Genomic DNA, 18717 nt, shown 5'->3' on the forward strand with positions numbered 1-18717 from the left:
GGACAACCTGATAATAATGAATTACAATAGTCCAGCCTAGAGGAAATAAATGCATGAATTAGTTTTTCAGCATCACTCTGAGACAAGACCTTTCTAATTTTAGAGATATTGCGCAAATGCAAAAAAGCAGTCCTACATATTTGTTTAATATGCACATTGAATGACATATCCTGATCAAAAATGACTCCAAGATTTCTCACAGTTATTACTAGAGGTCAGGGTAATGCCATCCAGAGTAAGGATCTGGTTAGACACCATGTTTCTAAGATTTGTGGGGCCAAGTACAATAACTTCAGTTTTATCTGAGTTTAAAAGCAGGAAATTAGAGGTCATCCATGTCTTTATGTCTGTAAAACAATGTGTGTCCTATGGCTTCATGGATAGATAAAGCTGGGTATCATCTGCGTAACAATGAAAATTTAAGCAATGCCGTCTAATAATACTGCCTAAGGGAAACATGTATAAAGTGAATAAAATTGGTCCTAGCACAGAACCTTGTGGAACTCCATAATTAACCTTAGTCTGTGAAGAAGATTCCCCATTTACATGAACAAATTGTAATCTATCAATCAATTTTTTTATATAGCGCCAAATCACAACAAACAGTTGCCCCAAGACGCTTTATATTGTAAGGCAAGGCCATACAATAATTATGTAAAACCCCAACGGTCAAAACGACCCCCTGTGAGCAAGCACTTGGCTACAGTGGGAAGGAAAAACTCCCTTTTAACAGGAAGAAACCTCCAGCAGAACCAGGCTCAGGGAGGGGCAGTCTTCTGCTGGGACTGGTTGGGGCTGAGGGAGAGAACCAGGAAAAAGACATGCTGTGGAGGGGAGCAGAGATCGATCACTAATGATTAAATGCAGAGTGGTGCATACAGAGCAAAAAGAGAAAGAAACAGTGCATCATGGGAACCTCCCAGCAGTCTACGTCTATAGCAGCATAACTAAGGGATGGTTCAGGGTCACCTGATCCAGCCCTAACTATAAGCTTTAGCAAAAAGGAAAGTTTTAAGCCTAAGCTTAAAAGTAGAGAGGGTGTCTGTCTCCCTGATCTGAATTGGGAGCTGGTTCCACAGGAGAATCTATTAGATAAATATGATTCAAACCACCGCAGCGCAGTGCCTTTAATACCTATGGCATGCTCTAATCTCTGTAATAAAATTTTATGGTCAACAGTATCAAAAGCAGCACTGAGGTCTAACAGAACAAGCACAGAGATGAGTCCACTGTCTGAGGCCATAAGAAGATCATTTGTAACCTTCACTAATGCTGTTTCTGTACTATGATGAATTCTAAAACCTGACTGAAACTCTTCAAATAGACCATTCCTCTGCAGATGATCAGTTAGCTGTTTTACAACTACCCTTTCAAGAATTTTTGAGAGAAAAGGAAGGTTGGAGATTGGCCTATAATTAGCTAAGATAGCTGGGTCAGTGATGGCTTTTTAAGTAATGGTTTAATTACTGCCACCTTAAAAGCCTGTGGTACATAGCCAACTAATAAAGATAGATTGATCATATTTAAGATCGAAGCATTAATTAATGGTAGGGCTTCCTTGAGCAGCCTGGTAGGTGGGGTCTAATAGACATGTTGATGGTTTGGAGGAAGTAACTAATGAAAATAACTCAGACAGAACAATCGGAGAGAAAGAGTCTAACCAAATACCGGCATCACTGAAAGCAGCCAAAGATAACGATACGTCTTTGGGATGGTTATGAGTAATTTTTTCTCTAATAGTTAAAATTTTATTAGCAAAGAAAGTCATGAAGTCATTACTAGTTAAACTTAAAGGAATACTCGGCTCAATAGAGCTCTGACTCTTTGTCAGCCTGGCTACAGTGCTGAAAAGAAACCTGGGGTTGTTCTTTTTTTCTTCAATTAGTGATGAGTAGTAAGATGTAGCTTTACGGAGGGCTTTTTTTATAGAGCAACAGACTCTTTTTCCAGGCTAAGTGAAGATCTTCTAAATTAGTGAGACGCCATTTCCTCTCCAACTTACGGGTTATCTGCTTTAAGCTGCGAGTTTGTGAGTTATACCACGGAGTCAGGCACTTCTGATTTAAAGCTCTCTTTTTCAGAGGAGCTACAGCATCCAAAGTTGTCTTCAATGAGGATGTAAAACTATTGACGAGATACTCTATCTCACTTACAGAGTTTAGGTAGCTACTCTGCACTGTGTTGGTATATGGCATTAGAGAACATAAAGAAGGAATCATATCCTTAAACCTAGTTACAGCGCTTTCTAAAAGACGTCTAGTGTAATGAAACGTATTCCCCACTGCTGGGTAGTCCATCAGAGTAAATGTAAATGTTATTAAGAAATGATCAGACAGAAGGGAGTTTTCAGGGAATACTGTTAAGTCTTCAATTTCCATACCATAAGTCAGAACAAGATCTAAGATATGATTAAAGTGGTGGGTGGACTCATTTACATTTTGAGCAAAGCCAGTTGAGTCTAATAATAGATTAAATGCAGTGTTGAGGCTGTCATTCTCAGCATCTGTGTGGATGTTAAAATCGCCCACTATAATTATCTTATCTGAGCTAAGCACTAAGTCAGACAAAAGGTCTGAAAATTCACAGAGAAACTCACAGTAACGACCAGGTGGACGATAGATAATAACAAATAAAACTGGTTTTTGGAACTTCCAATTTGGATGGACAAGACTAAGAGTCAAGCTTTCAAATGAATTAAAGCTCTGTCTTGGTTTTTGATTAATTAATAAGCTGGAATGGAAGATTGCTGCTAATCCTCCGCCTCGGCCCGTGCTCCGAGCATTCTGGCAGTTAGTCTGACTCGGGGGTGTTGACTCATTTAAACTAACATATTCATCCTGCTGTAACCAGGTTTCTGTAAGGCAGAATAAATCAATATGTTGATCAATTATTATATCATTTACTAACAGGGACTTAGAAGAGAGAGACCTAATGTTTAATAGACCACATTTAACTGTTTTAGTCTGTGGTGCAGTTGAAGGTGCTATATTTTTTTTTATTTTTGAATTTTTATGCTTAAATAGATTTTTACTGGTTATTGGTAGTCTGGGAGCAGGCACCGTCTCTACGGGGATGGGGTAATGAGGGGATGGCAGGGGGAGAGAAGCTGCAGAGAGGTGTGTAAGACTACAACTCTGCTTCCTGGTCCCAACCCTAACCCTAACCCTAACCCTGGATAGTCACGGTTTGGAGGATTTAAGAAAATTGGCCAGATTTCTAGAAATGAGAGTTGCTCCATCCAAAGTGGGATGGATGCCGTCTCTCCTAACAAGACCAGGATTTCCCCAGAAGCTTTGCCAATTATCTATGAAGCCCACCTCATTTTTTGGACACCACTCAGACAGCCAGCAATTCAAGGAGAACATGCGGCTAAACATGTCACTCCCGGTCCGATTGGGGAGGGGCCCAGAGAAAACTAGAGAGTCCGACATTGTTTTTGCAAAGTTACACACCGATTCAATGTTAATTTTAGTGACCTCCGATTGGCGTAACCGGGTGTCGTTACTGCCGACGTGAATTACAATCTTACCAAATTTACACTTAGCCTTAGCCAGCAGTTTCAAATTTGACCAGTGCACAGAATAGATCAGACGCTGTTTCGTAGAAGAACTACACACTTAGAATATGGCAGAAGCAAGTAGACAGAAGAAAGTCAAGACTTCAAAAGTGTGGGAGCACTTTACGTTAACGCAAAGACGTTTGTGTAACTGCAACATTTGCAAGTCGGACATCGCATGGCACGGGAGTACGACGGTAATGATGCATCTCAAACGAAAGCATGTCGGAGTCATCAGCGAGGAAGGGGAGAGCTCAGTGTCTGGGCAAGTTAACAAATCTTTATTTTTCTTTAAGCAGTCGTAACCTCTCAGTATGACAAGTCAGGCAGTGATATGAAGCTAGTCAGGCTCAGGCTGTCTGCGCGTCTCCCAGAGCAGTGAGGGTGAGGGGCAGAGAGTGAGAGAAAAAGAAAACGGTAACATCACCGACAGTTTTTTATTAATGTTGTCAAAGTCCGACCATCGACATTAACGCTTGTCCGATTGTCCGGGACAAGTGTAAAATGTGATCAGACAAGTAATAGCTCTAAATCGTTGTCCGACCGGACGAGTGGCTTTTTTTTTTTTTGATTTAAAACATTCAAATACTTCTCGCACAACTGGCTGCTCCCCCCCTCCCCCGCAGACAGAGAGCCGAGCAGTGCTGCAGCGGAAAAAAACTCCGTCAAAGTCTTCACATAAAACGAGCTCCAGAAATTCATGAAATGACCACATAGTTTACAAGTTATACAGAGAATGTTGCACATATATAATGAGTCAGGGTACAATTTTTGATTTAGGTTTTATGGTTAACTGGTTATGCTAATTGCTCATTTACAGCAATAAAAATACCTCTTTTTTTCACCATATATTTTATAACATTTATATGCTTCAATGTTGTTTTATGGCAACTCAGCCCTCTGATAAAGCAATGCCATTTGAAATAATTATTTTTGTTCTTTATTATAAACTGTTTTATTCTTTATTATTTTATATTTCAACAGCCAAGGGACATTTGACAATTTGTTGATTTTCAAGTATTTTAAGTTTTCAAATAATGTTCTGTTGTTAAATAAAGTGATGGAAGGAGAGAAAAATTGTTTCCCTGGCACATTTAAAAAAAAAATTCCCCGCTAATCCGATTAATCAATTAATCATGTCGAAACCCCATCAGATTAATCGATGATCCAAATAATCGTTTGTTGCAGCCCTAGACATCAAGAATAACAGATTTTATTACTTTTGACAGTAAGGTGTCGGATAGCACATAGCAAAGTGAAATGGTGTGCGTTCTTCGAATAGTTTGTTTAAAAATGCTCTTTTTAATTCCTCTTCAATGCTGCATGTGATGGAAACTGAATTCCAATTACACATTAGGAAAAAAATGCCAAAAGTCACACTGTTTGAAAACTGGGAAACTGATTGTGCGTACGTTCTTGGGGGGGTGTTTTCCCAGTTTGAAACAATTCAAAGTCTAGCTTTCTTTTATCATCATTCTTTGTAAAGATTACTTCAAGAAAGAGCTCTGCCTTGATAAGTTTCATTATGCTACGCACTATTAGCATTGTCCCTGCTAAAACAATCAAATCTTTCTTTTATCTCTAATTCAACAAAATATTAGACTAGTTCTTCATTTTAAATGAATTATGTACATCTGTGCTGATAGCAGCTGATCTGCTCTGTGTAAGCCTGATCCCGACAGATCTCAGAAGCTAAGCAGTGCGGGAACTGGTTAGTACTTGGATGGGAGACCTCTTTGGAACACCAGCGGCTGTGTGTGTTTCTCCAGGTAACACTGGAGTTGCGTCAGGAAGGGCATCCGGCATAAAACCTGTGCCAGATATCAATGTGGATCTGGTTGTATCCGCTGTGGCGACCCCAAACACAAAAAATGGGAGCAGCCGAATGGACAACCAAACTTACATCTGTGCTGATGAAAGTTTGTTTTTCATAGAAAAGCAACTATCAGTTCCAAACATTAATTGCAAAATGATGTAATATGGCTTTTATTGTGCTCATCAAAAATTATGCAGTTGTTGAAATTTTTTTGACATTGATTACAAGTTAATTGTCTGCAAAAAATGTATAGCATGCAGTTCTCAGTCATGCTGGAAGGTTGTTTGCCAGGGTGGCTGCCATCCAAAACCCAAGGTTGTTCCGTGGTGTCATGGATCACCAGTGCATGTTTCCAAGTTTGACAGTAAAGTTGTATGTTGAAGTTAGGAGAGGTTGAGCACAGCTCTGTGTTGAACAGATTTTCAGTGGCCATTCATAGTTACCTGCTGTTCTCTAGAGTTGGGAGTAGATTATCAAATTAAACCAAAGTAATTAGTTTTGTTTGGCTTTGCGAAGAAAGCATATATAAATGACTGCTAGCTGCAGTGTGTGGCATTGCACACTGCTACCCTTTAATTTTCAAGCATTTATGTTGCAACTTGCACATGCTGTTTATCAAGATTACTTGCCTTTGGGTGTATTCTTTCTGAATGAGTCATCAGGCCTTTTGTTTTTTGGGAAAGCCTTGTTCCTCCAGTGTAGCTCAGCTCATAATTCGATTAGGTTTTACATAAAACTCAGGCTATCTAATTCACAATTCTAAATATATCCAACAGCATTTGACTTTCTCCAGTCCAACATGTTCACATATCGGATGTCCACTTAAATTTAGCCATGTCCAGGATCTTCTGGTGCATAGTGACCTGAATATAGAATTCTGCTAAAGTTTCACTTGTGCGAGTGGATGCACTGTGGTTATATAACAATGTTTACTATGGGATGTAATGAGACCTGAGCTCATGTGTCAACAGATGTCTTTTCTTGGGGTAACTGAGGGCATTAACATATAACTGTCAGTCATGGCTGCAAGCAATTGTTTCCCTGAATAACTTCTGAACTTCATTGTTCATGCCAGCTGAGGGCAGATGCCTTTAGTCCTCACACAGTGCCAGTATTAATTGACAGAATGCTCATGCTGGTCTTGCTTTTGTCTTTTTGAACCTCCTAAAGCTGAAGTTTATCAGTTTTACAAGAAATGATTGATTAGAAATACCCCAATCTGTAGCACAACCTGTTAGCATTTGTTATAAATTTGACATAAAGAGATGCACTGAGCTATGCAGCTGCAAACACGTGCATGGTGTCGCTTGTATTCTGCTTTGATTTTAAGCATTCCTTGAAGGAGCCCTCCAAAATTAACATCATCAGCAAGTTTGAACTGTAAAAAAGTGGCTTTTTCCCTCTTCTTTAAGAAACTGAGTAATGTCTGTGATTATGCTGGTATATTGGGACTAATATTGAAGTCAACTATAAGCTAAGCAATGTGTTTAATACTTTTGATAAAAATTCCACGTATTGATACTTGCACATGATATATCAACTGAGCAACATGATTTCCCGCCCGGCCTTAAAAATTTACATGGGTTGTATCTGAGTTGCTATCCACGCTAAAAAATTGACTCATTTAAAAAGTAATCATCTCTGTTCTTCAACCACTTCCAGGATTGTGAAAGTAATCATGCCTCTTATCTGCTAAATGCACAGCAGGTGCATCGCTTGCTTCTGCATATGTATGTGTGAACACGAGAAACATGTTCATTCACAAGATCAAGTTCAGCACTGTTTGCACAACATCATTTTTAACTGCTTAGCCCGTTTATGCCCAGATTTTTTTTTTTTTTTTTTTGGAGTTGTGGAAAAAGTTGCATTGCACCTTTGAGATTTTTTTTTTATTGTGAGCAGAAAATGACAGTGATACACTTCAGCAGCAGTTGTTGCCAGTGGGGCAAAACGGGTTCATGTATGTGTCAAAGGAGAAAAGACATTGAGATAAGCCAGGGGCTATGACGTCAGACAGTGTTTGTTTGCATTTGACAAAGTTTTTAATTCAGTTTGTGGGGGAAAAAAGCGCTGTTCCCTGAAAATGCTGGTGTGTTTAAAAATTAAATATGACTCAATGTCTAATAATCTGTTTTGCTTCAATTCTCTTACCACTGTTGCAAACAACAGGATTGTGACTCCATTCAGCAAACTGGTGTTTCGCGTGTGGAGCCACCAGACCCTGAAGTCAGACGTGTTGCTCGGCTTAGCCATGCTCGACATCAGTGACACGCTCAAGTCTAACGACATGAAAAGTGAGTTTACAAATGCACTTCCCTTACATATTGTTTGTGCTTTGTCTGCCACACAATGTGCATCTGTAATACAAAAATAAAAACATGTTTTTTATACTGTTCTGTCAGTTGACCCCTTTTCTGACTTTGTTCCATGTAGTGCTTTTAGAGGTATGGTATGCATAATATCAGAAGGATTAATCTCAGAGTATAATCAGTCAATCAAATATACTTTATTGTCCCTGTGGAAAATTTTGAAAATGACAGGCAACACCCAGATACACCATAGATGAAATAACAGATAAAATTAAAACTGAGGTATAAAAACCTGGCTTAAAACAGCCTAAAAGATTGATTAAAAAAAAAAGTTTTAAACTGCAATACTGTCCCCCATGAATTTCAAAAGCCCTATAAAAATTGTGACATTAAAAACCAGTGTGCAAAAAGATGTAAAATAAGAGGGAGAGGCTATTGAGTTGTATCTTTTTCCTTATTGAGTAGTGTGATGGATGTTGGAATAAATGACAGCTTGAGAGAATTAGTTTTGCACTTGCTTCCTCTGTAATGTCATCCTGAACAAGTCATACTCAGAGGAAACAATTTGTTTCATTTCAGATTCTGTGTGCCAACTTCATAGATGGTCTGAAGGGAAGTGTAGCTACTCTTTTATGCCCATCACATCAAGTAGTGTAGTAATATAAAACTATAATCGTGACGTGGCTTTTATCAGAGGTTCAGCTCTCTTACACTTCCTATTTCCCTGCTAATAAAAGTTCTGGGTGGGGCTAGTTAATGTTTAGCATTTGCTCCACCCTCTTTAGTCTCATTGTGAGCGGTCTGTGGCCAGCAAGTAAGACGCTTCTAGAAGTACATGTCGAAACTGTGCCTGTGAACAGGGTGTGTCTTAAAAATAAAGTTTTGCTCTTGAGGCTATGAAAGATGACTTCTAAGTCGTGAGTTGGTGCTTTGTTGATAAAGCTGTGACATCTGTTTTAACTGGTGATGATTTGATGCTTGAGAAGTACCCATGGGGGGGGGGAGCTCAGGTTTTGATTGATTTTGTCACAGCAATAATGATGAGTGAAAATGGCAATTACATAAATGATTTTAGTCACACTGTCAGATTATTGGTGTGCCAGTGTTTCATTATTTGAATGTTTTGCACTTTGTGAAGTTTTCTGTTTAAAGTGCAGAAAAAGTTGTAGGACAAGTAATCTTGCATACTTAATTCATTCATTTCCTCCAAACATCCCATCATTTTGAGGATTTTAGAGTAAGAGAAAGCTCCAGAGGAGTCTGACAGTGCTTCCTGGTGATGCATTCAAATGCAGGTGTGATAAACAGATAAGAGAGTCTCACATTCGGCTGAACCATAATCATGCTAGGAACTTGCCCATCTCAAGAAGAATTCAAGTATCATCAAGTGGATTAAGTATTGTGCCAGAACGAACCAAAACCAACCAGACTTTAAGTTTGGAAAAAAAAAACAATGGCATTAAAGTCGAACTTCAGACATGACGTTAATTTAAATAACTTGTCCGAAATTAGTTTGATTCAAATTTTTAACCATAAGTTAAAACTGTATGCCTCTGGATGACTTGGGTGATATTGCCAGCATATCAGTATGGGGTCAAAAGAAATTAGCTTTTTTCTTTTCTGCGACCAGTTGTCCTTTGCCTGCAGAGGATAGAGCGGTTTCTTCTAGAACCAGCTCTCCTCTGTTTGCAGAGGATAGAACTGCACATCTACTACAAAACATTTAAGAGGTAGGTACTCAGCTGATTTTAGACTTCATAAATGTTTGTAACTGTTGAGCTTTGTTCCCCATGCCTGCAAAAATATCAATCAACCAAGGCGCTTTATATTGTAAGGCAAGGCCATACAATAATTACGTAAAAACCCCAACGGTCAAAACGACCCCCTGTGAGCAAGCACTTGGCGACAGTGGGAAGGAAAAACTCCCTTTTAACAGGAAGAAACCTCCAGCAGAACCAGGCTCAGGGAGGGGCAGTCTTCCACCGCAGCGCAGTGCCTTTAATACCTATGGCATGCTCTAATCTCTGTAATAACATTTATGGTCAACAGTATCAAAAGCAGCACTGAGGTCTAACAGAACAAGCACAGAGATGAGTCCACTGTCTGAGGCCATAAGAAGATCATTTGTAACCTTCACTAATGCTGTTTCTGTACTATGATGAATTCTAAAACCTGACTGAAACTCTTCAATCAATCAATCAATCAATCAATCAATCAATCAATTTTTTTATATAGCGCCAAATCACAACAAACAGTTGCCCCAAGGCGCTTTATATTGTAAGGCAAGGCCATACAATAATTATGTAAAAACCCCAACGGTCAAAACGACCCCCTGTGAGCAAGCACTTGGCTACAGTGGGAAGGAAAAAACGCCCTTTTAACAGGAAGAAACCTCCAGCAGAACCAGGCTCAGGGAGGGGCAGTCTTCTGCTGGGACTGGTTGGGGCTGAGGGAGAGAACCAGGAAAAAGACATGCTGTGGAGGGGAGCAGAGATCAATCACTAATGATTAAATGCAGAGTGGTGCATACAGAGCAAAAAGAGAAAGAAACACTCAGTGCATCATGGGAACCCCCCCAGCAGTCTAAGTCTATAGCAGCATAACTAAGGGATGGTTCAGGGTCACCTGATCCAGCCCTAACTATAAGCTTTAGCAAAAAGGAAAGTTTTAAGCCTAATCTTAAAAGTAGAGAGGGTGTCTGTCTCCCTGATCTGAATTGGGAGCTGGTTCCACAGGAGAGGAGCCTGAAAGCTGAAGGCTCTGCCTCCCATTCTACTCTTACAAACCCTAGGAACTACAAGTAAGCCTGCAGTCTGAGAGCGAATCGCTCTATTGGGGTGATATGGTACTACGAGGTCCCTAAGATAAGATGGGACTTGATTATTCAAAACTTTATAAGTAAGAAGAAGAATTTAAATTCTATTCTAGAATTAACAGGAAGCCAATGAAGAGAGGCCAATATGGGTGAGATATGCTCTCTCCTTCTAGTCCCCGTCAGTACTCTAGCTGCAGCATTTTGAATTAACTGAAGGCTTTTCAGGGAACTTTTAGGACAACCTGATAATAATGAATTACAATAGTCCAGCCTAGAGGAAATAAATGCATGAATTAGTTTTTTCAGCATCACTCTGATACAAGACCTTTCTGATTTTAGAGATATTGCGTAAATGCAAAAAAGCAGTCCTACATATTTGTTTAATATGCGCTTTGAATGATATATCCTGATCAAAAATGACTCCAAGATTTCTCACAGTATTACTAGAGGCCAGGGTAATGCCATCCAGAGTAAGGAACTGGTTAGACACCATGTTTCTAAGATTTGTGGGGCCAAGTACAATAACTTCAGTTTTATCTGAGTTTAAAAGCAGGAAATTAGAGGTCATCCATGTCTTATGTCTGTAAGACAATCCTGCAGTTTAGCTAATTGGTGTGTATCCTCTGGCTTCATGGATAGATAAAGCTGGGTATCATCTGCGTAACAATGAAAATTTAAGCAATACCATCTAATAATACTACCTAAGGGAAGCATGTATAAAGTGAATAAAATTGGTCCTAGCACAGAACCTTGTGGAACTCCATAATTAACCCTAGTCTGTGAAGAAGATTCCCCATTTACATGAACAAATTGTAATCTATTAGACAAATATGATTCAAACCACCGCAGCGCAGTGCCTTTAATACCTATGGCATGCTCTAATCTCTGTAATAAAATTTTATGGTCAACAGTATCAAAAGCAGCACTGAGGTCTAACAGAACAAGCACAGAGATGAGTCCACTGTCCGAGGCCATAAGAAGATCATTTGTAACCTTCACTAATGCTGTTTCTGTACTATGATGAATTCTAAAACCTGACTGAAACTCTTCAAATAGACCATTCCTCTGCAGATGATCAGTTAGCTGTTTTACAACTACCCTTTCAAGAATTTTTGAGAGAAAAGGAAGGTTGGAGATTGGCCTATAATTAGCTAAGATAGCTGGGTCAAGTGATGGCTTTTTAAGTAATGGTTTAATTACTGCCAACTAACAAAGATAGATTGATCATATTTAAGATCGAAGCATTAAATAATGGTAGGGCTTCCTTGAGCAGCCTGGTAGGAATGGGGTCTAATAAACATGTTGATGGTTTGGATGAAGTAACTAATGAAAATAACTCAGACAGAACAATCGGAGAGAAAGAGTCTAACCAAATACCGGCATCACTGAAAGCAGCCAAAGATAACGATACGTCTTTGGGATGGTTATGAGTAATTTTTTCTCTAATAGTTAAAATTTTGTTAGCAAAGAAAGTCATGAAGTCATTACTAGTTAAAGTTAATGGAATACTCAGCTCAATAGAGCTCTGACTCTTTGTCAGCCTGGCTACAGTGCTGAAAAGAAACCTGGGGTTGTTCTTATTTTCTTCAATTAGTGATGAGTAGAAAGATGTCCTAGCTTTACGGAGGGCTTTTTTATAGAGCAACAGACTCTTTTTCCAGGCTAAGTGAAGATCTTCTAAATTAGTGAGACGCCATTTTCCTCTCCAACTTACGGGTTATCTGCTTTAAGCTGCGCGTTTGTGAGTTATACCACGGAGTCAGGCACTTCTGATTTAAAGCTCTCTTTTTCAGAGGAGCTACAGCATCCAAAGTTGTCTTCAATGAGGATGTAAAACTATTGACGAGATACTCTATCTCACTTACAGAGTTTAGGTAGCTACTCTGCACTGTGTTGGTATATGGCATTAGAGAACATAAAGAAGGAATCATGTCCATAAACCTAGTTACAGCGCTTTCTGAAAGACTTCTAGTGTAATGAAACTTATTCCCCACTGCTGGGTAGTCCATCAGAGTAAATGTAAATGTTATTAAGAAATGATCAGACAGAAGGGAGTTTTCAGGGAATACTGTTAAGTCTTCAATTTCCATACCATAAGTCAGAACAAGATCTAAGATATGATTAAAGTGGTGGGTGGACTCATTTACATTTTGAGCAAAGCCAATTGAGTCTAATAATAGATTAAATGCAGTGTTGAGGCTGTCATTCTCAGCATCTGTGTGGATGTTAAAATTGCCCACTATAATTATCTTATCTGAGCTAAGCACTAAGTCAGACAAAAGGTCTGAAAATTCACAGAGAAACTTACAGTAACGACCAGGTGGACGATAGATAATAACAAATAAAAAAATATGTTGGCGGTCTAAATTTATTGGAAGATCATTAGTCCGCTGATGGTTTTCAAAGTTATCCGAAAAGCTAATCCGATAATGAAAGCATTAGCTTCGTTAATTAGCGGTTAGCGAATTAACGGAACTGTGCCCACCACTGATTTTCACTTGGCTTCTACTATGCATCACTGTTTTGATTTTGAAGACATTTGGATGAATGTGCTGTCTTGTCAGTGATTGGATCAAGGCATTCCTGCATCACTCACTGCAGGAGGGATGTTGCCATTATTTTACAATCGCCATCTGGTATTTTGTCCTCTCAATGTAGTTTCTCAAGTGGTGCAGACCTTACAGCTGTGTACAGACAGGGACCAGTCAGATGTGGTTGGAGACCTGTCTGTCTGCCTGGATGGAATGAATGTTGACCCCGAGATGTTTGCCACGGCCGAGGCCAACCACCAAAGTGAGTTTTGGAAGTTGAATGGTGTCGGCATCAACAAATTGCAAGCTTGATTAAATCTTTTATTGGATTTGACAAGTAGGGGGATGAAAACCTGCTTCACCTAGTTGGACATTAGCAGGGTTATCATGGTTTGGACCATAAGAGTTTTTGGTTTGAAGCCTAAGAGACCGTACATGACTGATTCCTTGTTCTTTGTTTTATATATATATATATATATATATATATATATATATATATAAAAAAGCCACATTGAAGACTAATACTTATGATCATCATACCATGGGAACGGCTTTTCCATTTCTACCTGTTTATAATTGATCAATTTTTTTCATTGTACTTATTTTAGATTGTTGGAAAACATGAATTTATGGTAATCAAGCAAAACTGAAATTTTGTTTGAGCAATATTTTTGTATAAAAATGTCACCATATAATAATTTGGTCTTGTTATATCCAATGATTTTTCTCAGGTTGTCTGAAAAATTAATTTTGTGTCTTTGTTTCCTTCCTTAGATGCAACGAATGGGGAATCACAGCCTGATGGAGATCATCTCATCAGGTGCAGCGTGAATCCCGACTCTCTACTCAGCTTCATGAGTATCACTTTTTCCTGTTGTTATTCATCTTCTGCTCTGTCTCTGATTCCCAACAGACGGAGTAGAGACAACTCTCCTGCAGTGGACGGTGTTGAGCAACGGTCTTCTCCTAGTAGCCGCAAGTCAATGAACGGCACAGGGTCACCCTCTGTGTCATCGGGGAGTTCACGACCCATCCGGCCACCCAGACCTTCCAGACCTCCTCCACCAACCCCCCGCAGACCCACATCTTCACCAGGTGGGGCATTTACTGACAATGCTTTTCATGCATCTTCTGGGCACCCCCCCCCCCCCCCAAAAAAAAAAATAAATCAAGGCTGAACAACACCATCTAACATTGATGCTCTGCTCTGTCATAAATGGTTATAAACTATACAATATAAAATATTTCCCAGAGGCAAACATCAGGAATAAGACAATCTTCTGTGACCATCTTTATTTCATTTTATTTATGTTTTCATCTGTGTCACAAAAGATAGAGCAGGTCGACTCCATGTGTGTGTTTCTCTGTGTGGTTGATGTGTACATGATATCTTGACACAGACGTCATATTAAGGTGAATGTTGGATATTAATTGAATATTCTGATTAAACAAATTAGCTCATTTCCACTTATTTCTTAACATATGTTCTGTAGCTAGCATTCTGGTGTGCAGAACTTTAGCGTTCAGTGACGTCTGCTTGTACTACTATTCCCCAGCACCTTCCAGCAACGGTTCTGTGCAAGCTGATGGAAGCAACAGTCACTCAGGTTCGGACACACCGGTGCGAAACCTGGCCTCCAGAGCCTCACCAGCACCTGAATCCAGCCCTGCATCAGGCCCAGACAGGAACTCCATGTTAGCTTCCAACTCTGGAACTCCAGCAACCAGGCAGCCAACCAGCAGCGTTAATCCTACCATTGCCCCCAGAGTCCCTGCTGTTAACACTGGGCCATTACCTCCAGGGTAAATGCATATTTAGTGATGGAGCTTATTTATTTATTTAAATGTATTGGTAAGGTTAGACCTTACTTGTGTGATGTGCCTTGAGGCAACGTTTTTCTGATTTCGCACTATATAAATGAAAATAAAATTGAAATGGAAAATATTTAAGTGTGGGACGTGCCAAGAAAAAAATAAGTAAATAATAATTTTTTTTCTTGGCACGTGTCGCATCACTGTCACAAAACAATACAGGGTGATTAATGTGGTGTCCCATGTGTGTCAGTTACAGCATTTGTTTTCTTTGCCCAGTTAAGAATTGGGTTTTTGTTATTGTTATGTGCACAGTAAAAACAGGCAGCTATACCACACAATGAAATTCTTACTCTGTTCATTCTCCCTAGAAAATTTGCATGTAAGGAAAAGTTCACATCAGATGATTTAAAAAAAAATTATATATACGAGGTCTGTTAGAAAAGTAGCCAACCTTTTTTTATTTTTTCAAAAACCTGATGGATTTGAATCACGTGTGCCTGCATGAGCCAACCTCGAACCTTTGTGCGCATGCATGATTTTTTTCACGCCTGTCGGTTGAGTCATTTGCTTGTAAACAGCCTTTGTGTGAGGATGGGTGGAGTCTCTCTTTGTTTTTTCTTTGCAAGGAAATGGCGGAATGACTGGAGCAGCGCGACTGCATCAAATTTTGCCAGAAACTGGGCGACAACCAGGTGGAAACAATTCGGATTATTCAGACGGCTTTCGGTGATGATGCTATGGGCATCACACAGATTAAGGTTTAAAGACGGCCGCACAACGATGGAGAGCGAGCCACGCTCTGGGCGGCCATCAACATGCTGAAATGACCAGATAATTTCCAAAGTGAACGCTGTGATGATGTGGGACCGTCGTGTGACTATCCGAGAAATTGTGGACGAGCTGGACATGTCACAACATGACACCATCTCTACTTTTAAGATTAGGCTTAAAACTTTCCTTTTTGCTAAAGCTTATAGTTAGGGCTGGATCAGGTGACCCTGAACCATCCCTTAGTTATGCTGCTATAGACTTAGACTGCTGGGGGTTCCCATGATGCACTGTTTCTTTCTCTTTTTGCTCTGTATGCACCACTCTGCATTTAATCATTAGTGATTGATCTCTGCTCTCTTCCACAGCATGTCTTTTTCCTGATTCTCTCCCCTCAGCCCCAACCAGTCCCAGCAGAAGACTGTCCCTCCCTGAGCCTGGTTCTACTGGATGTTTCTTCCTGTTAAAAGGGAGTTTTTCCTTCCCACTGTCGCCAAGTTCTTGCTCACAGGGGGTCGTTTTGACCGTTGGGGTTTTTCTGTAATTATTATATGGCTTTTGCCTTACAATATAAAGCGCCTTGGGGCAACTGTTTGTTGTGATTTGGTGCTATATAAATAAAATTGATTTGATTCGATTTGATTCCTGTGAGGCATCAACACGGTGGCGCTTTTGTTCCGCCATCAGCTTCGTGCTGATGAAAATTCGCTACAACGCTTTTCATGGCAAAATCTTCTGTCACAGTGGAATGTGCCGAAAAAGTGCTGATGTCCATCTCTTTCGCAATTTCTCGGATAGTCACACGACGGTCCCACATCATCACAGCGTTCACTTTGGAAATGATCCGGTCATTTCAGCATGTTGATGGCCGCCCGGAGCGTGGCTCGCTCTCCACTGTTGTGCGGCCGTCTTTAAAATGGTTGTATCGCTCCTTAACTCACTCGATGCCATTGACTCTAAAATGCGTTTTTTTCCGATAGTAACGCCCCGCGCCAAAGATGCGTCATCTTCTCTTTTCTTTTATTGTGGTATGTTTGTTGTTGACATGGACATAGAACCCAATTTTCTATGGGTCTTGAAAAAACACTCAAATGCTGAAGAAATCCTGGCACTGGGATGTTCTGAACCTTGAAAATGGCTGGCACTCCATGAGTTAATCTGTGTGATGCCCATAGGATCGTCACCGAAAGCCGTCTGAATAATCCAAATGGTTTCCACCTGGCTGTCGCCCAGTTTCTGGCAAAATTTGATGCAGTCGCACTGCTCCAGTCATTCCGCCATTTCCTTGCAAAGAAAAAACGACGAGAGACTCCACCCATCCTCACACAAAGGCTACTTACCAGCAAATGATGCACCCGACAGGCGTCAAAAAAATCACGCATGCGCACGAAGGTTCAAGGTTGGCTCATGCAAGCACACGTGATTCAAAACCATCAGGTTTTTGAAAAAAATAAAAAGGTCGGATACTTTTCTAACAGACCTTGTATATATTTTGCCTAGGACAAATAATGCCGTCCTGAATGCAGCTGTTATGACTAAACTGAAAACAATGGGCACCAGCTACAAAAAATAAAAAACACACAAATTTATTAGAAAAATTGGTCCACTAATCTGTCAGAGGAAGACAAGTTTGTTACAAACATTTTTAAACTAGCCTAACAGGTTATGAGGCAGAGTTTATTATCTACTCACTGAGAATGATGTAGGATTGCTAGAATTAGAAGTCTGCTTCAAACCTGCACTCCTCTGAGCAGTATTACAAAACACCGCAACATAAAGAAACTGTGACATCACGTGATGTTCTGGAGATCAGTTGAGAATAAATATGAAAAACCTAAACATTGTCGCAGTGTGTTCTTTCCTACAGTTTTGTGTAAAATGTGACCATCTTTCCAGCAACTACTGCTGCTGTAGTCGGGCTCGGTTTTTAAATTTTCTCCTATGCTGTCAGTCAGGCTGTAATTCTGGAAATACTCATTTTGAGCGATTAGGGTTGTCATGGTTATCACTTATTACTTACTATTTCTGTTGCAGGGTGACTCACACTGAAATAGTTATTTCAGTCTATGAATGGTGACTGGAGACCTGCTCCTCTCTCCTTTTTTGTTTGATTTATCCAGGTGGGAGCAGAGAGTAGACCAGAATGGCAGGCTGTACTTTGTTGATCACGTGGAGAAGAGAACAACATGGGAACGCCCTGAACCGTTGCCCCCTGGGTAATAAGCTCATCCTTATGGTTTAAACTTTCTCTTCATCATATTATTTCTTTGAGGTTTGTACATTATGAATCACAAGTGCTGTGCTATCATTGTTGCTGTTATTTTATAGCTTTTTCATGTAAAATTGTGTGTTTGAAATGCCCCCCAGGCATTGTTGATGTCATCGGTCACATGGCTTAAGTTGACACATTTGCGTCTCTGTTTTTGACTGTTGGCTGTGCTGTTGGGTTTATCCCTTTTGTGTTTCGATGGTCTGCACATTGATCGGCATCTCCACATCACATACTGAATAGGCAGTGAGGGCCTTGAACCAGGAACCTTCTGCTCTGGAAAGAAGTGCACTAACCAGTTGGCCACCGTGCTGCCCTTTTCTAAGCCATACCGAGGATTTACTTTCTTGAGGTCTGAGCCAAGTACTGAGCCACAATTTACTCACTCCCCGTTTGAACTTTTTAACATAAAATGAAGTGTGTGTGTGTGTGTTGGGAGTGGGGTTTGCTTCCTTTCCCTTTTTAATTAAACTTTGACAAAGCTGGCTGACAGATACAGGTGTTTAAGAACTGAACTGTTGCCTTCTGTGGGTATTGGCAGGTGTGTAACTTTGAGTTCCAGCAGTGTACTGTATGTCAGTTTATGGTTATATGTATTGTATGATCCAGATGTAGTAGGTGGTGGTGTGGGCATGTTTGATTTTCCACTGTGTAACTAATTGGAGAATAGAGTGTGGCTGTTCCTAAAAGTAACTCCCTTCAGCTGCTCCCTTGTTTTCACTTATGGTTGTCACAGCAGATCCGAGGTGGATCTGCGTGTTGAATTGGCACAAGATTTACACCGGATGCTCTTCCTGAAGCAACTCCACTTACATGGAGAAATGTGGTAGGGGTGGGG

The 18717-nt window shown here is 40.1% G+C and overlaps 1 protein-coding gene across 2 annotated transcripts in view; it reads left to right on the plus strand.

Annotated features, from left to right (window-relative positions):
• itchb (itchy E3 ubiquitin protein ligase b) overlaps window positions 1–18717 on the plus strand; it is a 69038-nt gene that overhangs the window by 10815 nt on the left and 39506 nt on the right. Inside the window, exons 4-9 of one of the 2 annotated variants that reach the window (XM_034173296.1) lie at window positions 7542–7666; window positions 13155–13289; window positions 13802–13847; window positions 13941–14122; window positions 14584–14830; window positions 17731–17826. In XM_034173296.1, the coding sequence (XP_034029187.1) occupies window positions 7542–7666; window positions 13155–13289; window positions 13802–13847; window positions 13941–14122; window positions 14584–14830; window positions 17731–17826 (831 nt within the window). The remainder of the gene's footprint in view (window positions 1–7541; window positions 7667–13154; window positions 13290–13801; window positions 13848–13940; window positions 14123–14583; window positions 14831–17730; window positions 17827–18717) is intronic. The other variant, XM_034173298.1, reaches the window with a different exon arrangement.

Source organism: Thalassophryne amazonica, chromosome 6 (genome assembly GCF_902500255.1).
Source record: "Thalassophryne amazonica chromosome 6, fThaAma1.1, whole genome shotgun sequence".
Taxonomy (NCBI): domain Eukaryota; kingdom Metazoa; phylum Chordata; class Actinopteri; order Batrachoidiformes; family Batrachoididae; genus Thalassophryne; species Thalassophryne amazonica.